General features: G+C 50.8%; 1 protein-coding gene across 1 annotated transcript; it reads right to left on the bottom strand.

Moving 5' to 3' along the window:
* Nucleotides 1-237: 237 nt before the first annotated feature.
* On the bottom strand, nt 238-7403 carry RHOU (ras homolog family member U). Its single transcript, XM_066546757.1, has 3 exons — nt 7079-7403; nt 6261-6319; nt 238-3240 (listed from the first exon to the last, which is right to left on the bottom strand). Exons 1-3 carry the CDS (start codon nt 7401-7403, stop codon nt 2785-2787), a joined length of 840 nt encoding a protein of 279 aa, XP_066402854.1. The 3' UTR covers nt 238-2784.
* Between the last annotated feature and the right edge of the window lie 633 nt (nt 7404-8036).

Genomic DNA, 8036 nt, shown 5'->3' on the forward strand with positions numbered 1-8036 from the left:
CCATGGCAAGATGCTGTGCTGGCAGGGAGACAGAAAGATGGCCATTGTACCCTTCCCACCCAGCCCAGCCCCTGGGGATGGGGCAGTGCAGAAAAAGGCTGTATTTTCTGGGCAGAGGCCTTTTGCTGGGGCACTGGGAGCACAGTTCCAGTATTTTGCTAATTCTGGGTATTAGCCCAGTGCATGGCCAAGGGACTGCCCTCCAGCCTCCTTGAGCAGGCAGCAGAGGCAGACACATACACAGGTCAGAATTTATTTCCAAATACCTCATTTATATCATTCTCACATGAAATATTTCTTTTGGAATATAGCCTACACTTAGAAAACAGAAGATAGTTTTTTTATAAGGCACATCAGATTATAGACTACATAGAGGCATCTCCCCCTCATTTATGCTTGTAAAATACTGGTAATTTTAAAAGTAAGATTTCTAAAACCTAGACCCTGTGTAGCCCCACGTAGAGCAGTATCCATAGAGTTATTAGACCTCAGTTTACACACACCTAGTAAAGGGCTATAACAAGTTGTATATAAATCACATCTTCAGAAACAGTCACAGCTGGCTACATTCAAAAGTAATGCTACTCCAGACTATGAAACAGGCTGCTTATAAAATATAACCTACTGCTTCCAGTTCAGCATGATACCAAGCAGTATGATCTTGCAGAGGAAATTTTGTTATTTTTGTAAATGGAAGCTGCTCAGATTCAAGCCTGTTCCCTCCTCAAACCCACATTTTTGAGCGACTGAGACTGTTTTTTACAAGCAAGCCAAGCACCCAGGAGAAATCTAGCTTTGTTTTTCTCCAAGATGTTGGCATGACTGCATATCTGAAATCCTGTCAAAGCATTTGAGTAAAAAATATAAAGGCTCAGATGTTAACTTCAGGACTAGTACACATTAAACCATTACCAACCAGATGCAACCAAGTCAAATGCATCCAGTTTCTGTGCTACGGAAACTCTTTTTCCAGGCTCTTCCAGTGCAGAAGCCAAGATATTTTTATTGAATTAGGCCCTAGGTAAAGATTTCCATCCCATTTTCAAGTTTTTAGTGATGGAACATTACCCATTCTACACTCATTCTTCTGTAGAGAAGGAAAAAATACAGTCTGTGGAGCCTATGCCAATAGCCCAGAATCCATTTACATAGTGTCATTTTCCTCAATGGGCCAGGAGGTAAACTGTGGTCAGCTTTATCAACTCAAACAGCTGCCACAGTTCTTTGTATCAGACATTGATTCCTTTCTGATGAAAAAAGGTTCTGGCCTTCTGTCACTACAGTTTAGTTTAAGAATAAGGAAAAGGTCACTTCAAGGCTAGGGCCAAAGGGAACAAAAAAGAAGTAAAATTTGATCTTGAACTATCTAGAGGAGGGAAAAAAGTAATTGTGGCCATAAAAAAGGCAGACAGATAGCACAAACTAAATGTCCTCTGCAGAACAGGTTCAAATACTGATCCTTGCAGAGTCACATTATCATTCGGGGCTCTTGAACTCACTAGAACTGCAATTAGGCTTAGAGTTCAGTAGGAACCAGATTCAGTCAGAGAACAGGTCACACTCAGCTCTATGTTGATCCCTCAGCTACATTTTAGGCACATTTCAATTAATCTGTTGGACTGATCTGGGAAAAAAAAGAATTATCAGTTGTATTTTAGGGATGGCCTCAGACAATTTCACAACTATGAGCTTGGACAAGATTCAACCACAAGTGACTGTTGCCTTTAGAAGGGAAACATTAACTTAGTAGGAAACAGCATCACGAAGAGGATGCAGCAGCCTCAGTTTCTGGAGTCCAGTTTGTTATAAATCTCAATCTGCCTGATTCGTTATTTGTTTAGCAGCCTTAAAAGGTAAAATGGGGCATCCTGGAATTCTTGGCTGTAGACTTAAAACCAGATGCAGTTTATATGGTGCTGCACAGGTATTTGTTACATCGCTTAAAAAAAAAATTAAAACCCCAACACAACAGTATTTACATTCCTTTGAGCTGAAATAGATGAACTGTCGTCACGTCTGCAAAAACACAGAGGAAATTGCCACTGCTCGAGGTAGCGAGTTAAAAGCTTGGTCAAGTTTTTGGGCTTCCACTCGGCTTCCTGGGAAAGGCAGGGGAAGGAGGACAGAAAGGACTTTCAGAAAAAGTCAGGAGGTAACAAATGAGATGTCAGCTCCATAAGGGATTAGGTTCCCTCACCACAAGCTGAAGGTATACCCATGACCTTTTTAACCATGGCATTTGCGTATAGATTACACCTCTTGCATACCCTTTTAAAAGTGATCCCTAAGAGCACTGGCTTGGGAAGACACAAAGAGAGCAGGAGTGGGGTTTAAAGCTACAAATGTCAGTTAGGAGGCACAGTGTTATTTTTCCCTTTGATCGTCCATGTACAGAGCTCTACATTTCCACCATTGCTTGTGCGTTCCTCCTGCAAAGCCCTGGCAGTGAAGGCCTCTGTTGTGCTCCGCCCCATCACATACACCTTACAACAGAAGAAGTTGAATCCTTTGGACAAATCCTTCTATGCTCACAGACACATGGTGCTTTTTTTTTTTCCTTAACAAGAAGGTCTGGTCACAAAACTGGGTGCCAGACCTGATATATAGCAATTATTTAACTAAGAATCCTTCTGCAATCCTCAAAAGGGCAACTGAGTCATCCAGTAGCAACATATACACATACATACAGATCTACACTATACACTCAAGACGACACAAATTGAGATTTCAGCTAATATAGCCTCTATTGATTTCCTCAGAGCAGCACTCAGGTCCTTGCAGCCCCTATACAAAACAGCAGTATTTTTTCCACCAGGATTTGGAGAGGTTTTTCATCTTGTCTGGAGTCCTACATTTGGATTTCTTTGGTTGCTGCTGGGTATCCGAGTACTGAATGCCAGCCACGATGGCTGCATCAAAGACCTCCTTGAGGTTTTTCTGAGTCAAAGCGGAGCACTCGATGTAGGACGCGGCTTTTATTTCCTCAGCACAGAGCTTTGCAGCCTCCTCCGAGACTGGCTTTTCTTTGCACTTGTCCAGCTCGATGAGGACTTTGACATCCTCCCGGAGGTCTGACTGTGTCCCAACCAGGATAATGGGTGCCTTGGGGCAGTGGCAGCGAATTTCGGGAACCCACTTCTCACTCACGTTCTGGAAGGACGAAGGGCTCACCACGCTGAAGCACAGCAGGAAGATGTCCGTGTTGGTGTAGCACAGAGGCCTGAGCTTGTCGAATTCATCCTGCACAGAACAAAACTGCGTAAACACTCTGCAGAAAAAACAGCTCTAGCCTGCCCTGAGCCTTGGTGAAACTGAGGACCACCTGCCACTGCCACCTTGACAAGCACCCCAAAATGAGCACCCAGACCACTCAGTAAGGTGTGACCCAAGCGGAAGCCACCTGTACCCCTGCCTGATGTCTCATGGCTGCCAGCCAGCGGGCACCCTGCCACCATCAGGCACACAGGACAAAGGTGGTGGCTTCCCCACGTACCTGAGATTTTCCAGCAAATGCTGCAGGTTATTTCAAGTGCTTAAATATTTCCTCTGCTCTTTGTACACAGGCCCTGTGCCCTACTTCAGCAGAGAAGCAAAGCTGTGGGAAGCAGTTAGGGCACAGAAAGGCGCAAACTGAAGAGGGAGAGAGCACTTTCTCCAGACCCAGCTCTGCCAGGGTGAGTCAGTGAGTGGCTCTGAGGAGGAGCACCGTGTACCTCAAAGCTGTTCTGCTGACAGACCCGGGCAAGGGCAAAGCAGATATGCAGCAGCACGTGTACCTTTCTGGGTACCTTTCCTGGAGTCAGCTTTTAAACTGGTAACTACTTAGCAACATCCTCCAGGATATGGGAATAATTTCCCTGCCATTGTGCCCAGGGATTTAAATCTGATGGGAGCAATAATGACTTACAATGCGCAGGCTTAACATGCCAATGGCATAGAGTAAGAGCTTTACCTTTCCCTCCCACCCAGGCCACATCAAACAAACTGCACACGGGCCTCCCAGCACTACCCTTCTGGTTTTTTTGGGTTTTTTTTTCTTTTAGTGCAAACTCCAGCAAAGCAAGGCCTTTTTGCAGCTTCAGGACGGAGCCACAAGAAAGTCAAACACCTCATGGTAACAAAGGTGTGCTGATCCTCAGGGAAGAATGCAGCTAGAAGCCAGGGTTACTCCAGGCAGGCTGCTTTTATGCTGACAGCAGGATAAAACCAGGGTAGCAGCCTGAACAGGTAGGATTTGCCTCAGCGGCAGTGACATTTAATTAAAATTGACCATGTTCTCAAATGCATGGAATTGAAAAGGCACAGAAACATAAAGCTGAATATATCTCTCAGTTTACTGATGAAATGCGAGTTGAGTGTTAATTTTTGAGATGTGAAATTTTGCTTTAAAGCCTCTGGAGACCCAGGATGTGCAGTTTAAAGCCCCCTGGAAGCCTCAGGAATCTTGTTCTGCTCAAATGAATTTTTTGCAGCAGTATCTCTGAGAGAGACAGACATTTATAAAACACCAGTCAAAAAACTAAGATTCATCAGCTCTCTCGATTCTCAGATTGAGCCTCAGAGGAAATCAAGTTCTCACCACTCGGCTCAAGAAAAACCCCACATTTACTGAGAGATGCTGCTCTGACCAACAGGGCTGTTTGCAGAAAGGCACCTTGCTATGTAATTGCCTCTTCTTGCTACATGTGAAACCTCAAAAGGGCTCAGTTCAATGGGTTTGGAAGCAAACCCCAGATCTGATGGGTTTTTACTAAGATGAAACAGTTCCCTTTATATCCTAAGTACACTTCTGCCATTTCAATGGTAGGTACATGGCCTGCAGGGATTCTACACCTCTTCGGGCTAGTGATGCTGAAACAGAACTTCGCACTGCCTGGAGTGCTTTTTTTAGCTCCAGATTTCAGCAGCCATCTCCCAGCAGCAGTTCTATCAAAGTATCCAGCAAGGAATCTTTTACTCAGGACAATTTCTGTCAGTTTCGATAACCCTTTCATTTTAAAGGCAGTAACTTTACTCATTCCAGCTGCACTTGGGCCACCAGAGCAAACACCTTAACCATTAAGGGCAGGGAAGGCAAGGGGTGACAGGACCTGTTCATCCTTCCTGCAGCTTGTAGCTGCATTTCCACAGGCACTGAATGTCCACAGGCTGTCACCCGATGGCAATTTCACCTGCCATGCTCTGCATATGAACATGCACAGCCAAGACTGTTGTAGTACCACCCCATCTCTTCAGCAGGACACAAAATCATGGGACAGTTCTGCTGTTTGACTTCACATCACTACTGCAGAAGGCTGTTTGTAGGATTTTAGTTCTGCTTTGTAGGGCACACTGCTGTCTACTACTGCATAGCCCTTAAAACCTCATTCCTAACTAGGGCACCCAGTTATTACTCATAGGTTTGTATGCTAAGACCACTGAGATTTTTCAGCGTGGTTTTGGTGAAAGCATAGACCTAGATCCACAAAGCTGCACAGGACTCTAACTCCCATTGCCTTCAAAGAGCAGTGAGGTAGCAAAATATTCTTGGCTACTTTTGGTTATCCAGCCTCAACCCCTGGCAAGCAGTGTTGCACACTGCTCAGGGTGGTACAAGCCTGGGTCTTCCAGAAAATGTGAGGCAGCAAGACATGGGCTTTTTTATGTATCAGGCCAAGTGGGAGATGAGAGGCATCAGCTACCCTCATCCCTTCAGGTTGCAGATTACAGCAAACCTCAGCTTTGCAACAACAGCACTTTCTAAATGGGTGGGAATGGTGAATATGAAGCCTCCACGGACAACACCCAATAGTACTTTTTTCTCCCTCCAGCTTCGGTCCCTTCAAAAACACAGTCTCTATCTCTGGACACCTACAGATGTGGTTGCTTTGCATGCATATATGCCAAACACCCTAATTCTTAAACCTGCAGTTATTTAGCAAAAATAAAGACAGTGACAACCGCTCAAAGAGAAAACCAGGTGGCCGTTGAATCCCCAATATGTTCAGCCTTTCCAGTCAGGCTAAACAGAGCTGCAGCTTGAGCCAGCAGAGCAGCAGCCTGTGCCCAACCCCTATATGGAGAAACAGTACGTCCCCCACCCTTCAACCGACAGGCAGAGCAGTGAGTCAAGCAGCAGTGAAAATGACAGCAGATAATGACATGATCAAACACTGGGAATACTTTCAAATCCATGAAGTCATTTGCAGGACTACTTTGCGCAACAGCAACAACTTCTCCCCTCCCGCTGTCACTTAAATCAAGTAAGTGGCTCCACTGACCTGACCAGCTGTGTCACAGAGCTGAAGTCTCACCGGCTTCCCATCGACAGACACAACAGCTTTTGGAGAGAAAGAAGGGAGGCGGGGAGGGTGAATTCGACTTTACATGTTTTCCATTAAAGAAAAAAATTTAAAAAGGAAGATTTACCATCCCTCAGCTCTAATAGTGTTCAACTATTTTAGATTTAACAACTTAGCAGAGCTGGAAGGGAGTCCGTCGCTAACACAAGCAAGCCCTTCAGTGCTTTCCGATTAATTTTACTACAAGAGATGAGTTAAGCAGTGACCGCACAAGTCCTCCGCAGGGAGCGCGGAGAGCGAGCCCGGCAGTCTGGCATATTCTCCGGCTAGAGGGGTTCAGCTTTATTTCTCTATACACATTCAGCAGGCCCGGGACACGAAAATCCCCCGCTGAACCGCAGAGAAACCCCTGCACTTCCTCTTTGTAAGGGCGAGACAAGGCGAGGATTTAAACCTGCCCTTTAGGCGCTTCCGATGTCCCCGAGAGCGCTAAGCTCTCCACCGGAGGGTTCCCAATTAAAGCCCGGCTCTGGCCGCGGGGCCGGGCATGACACCCGCTGCCAGCCTGGCTCCGTTACACCGGAGACAGGCCGGTGCTGCTGGCTGCGATGGCAGCCTGACAAGCTCGGTCCTGCTCCGTGGAGTCCTGCTCCCCGTAAATCCATAATGAAATCACCGAACCTGGACATCGCTCCCCCTCCGCGCACTGCAGCCACGGCCCCTGGAGCGGCACGCTCCCCGGGACGGCAGAATTCCCTCCCGCCGCCCCGGTGCCCGCGGCCGCCCCGGTCACTTACCGGAGAAGTTGTCGAAGGCGGTGGGGATGTACTCGGTGGGGTACCCGTTCGTGGTGTAGCTCACCACCAGGCTGGTCTTCCCCACCGCGCCGTCGCCCACCAGAACGCACTTGATGCTGCGCCGCGGCTCGGACCCCGCTCCGGCCCCGGCTCCGGCCACGGCCCCGGACCCCGCCGCCCGGCAGCGGCCGCCCAGCGCCGCTCCTAGCGCCGCCGCCGCCCGCCCGCTGCGCACCCTGCGCGGGGGCACCGGCGGCACCTCGCAGCCGCCCGGCGGCACCGGCTTGCTGATGTATCCCGCCTCGCCCTCCTGCTGCGGCGGCATCCGCGCGGCCACGCAGATCCCCGCGGCCCGGGGGGCGGCGCGCTGCCCGGGGCCGCCGACCGGGGGGCGGCGAGGCGCGGCGGCGGAGGCTGCGGGCGAGCGGTGCGGGGCCCCGGCGGGCCGGCAGGAGCGGCGCGACCGCCGCGAAGCCAGCCCCGGCGGCGCTGGCGGTTCCCGGGCGCGGGCGGTGGCGACGGCTCCCGGCGCGGCGGCGGCTCCCGGCGGCTCTGCTACCGCCGCGCCCCGCGCGCCAGAGTCCCGGCCGCCGGCCCCGCGCCGCCGCGTGACATCGCCGGCGCGGGGAGGAGCCGGCGCCGCGCGGCCCGGCCCGCCGCGGCCGCCAGGCGGCGCCGCAGCGCCCCGCCCCGCACTCACCGACGGCCGCGCGCGGGCAGAGGGGGCGGGCCCCGCCGCGCCGCCGCGCCCCTCATTGGCCCGCTCTCCCCGCCGCGCAGCGCCATTGGCTGGGTCCGACGGAGGGGGCGGCGCCGCCCGGCCCGTCGGGGCTCGCGGCCGGCCCTGCCCGCGGAGCCACTGTGAGGGCCCGCCCGGCCCAGCCGCCGGCGCGCGGCTCGCTGAGGGGGCCGCGTCGCGCTCAGCAGGGCGGGAGAACCGTGGAGTTTCCATGGGTGC

This window comes from Molothrus aeneus, chromosome 3, assembly GCF_037042795.1.
Source record: "Molothrus aeneus isolate 106 chromosome 3, BPBGC_Maene_1.0, whole genome shotgun sequence".
NCBI lineage: Eukaryota > Metazoa > Chordata > Aves > Passeriformes > Icteridae > Molothrus > Molothrus aeneus.

Bases quoted from the DNA above. Each gene is read 5' to 3' on its own strand.
- RHOU (XM_066546757.1), bottom strand. From the start codon at position 7,403: ATGCCGCCGCAGCAGGAGGGCGAGGCGGGATACATCAGCAAGCCGGTG. The intron at 6,320-7,078 runs GTAAGTGACCGG...TCTCTCCAAAAG, and splicing joins CGCCTTCGACAACTTCTCCG to CTGTTGTGTCTGTCGATGGG. The intron at 3,241-6,260 runs GTCAGTGGAGCC...TGTTCTGTGCAG, and splicing joins TCTGTGACACAGCTGGTCAG to GATGAATTCGACAAGCTCAG.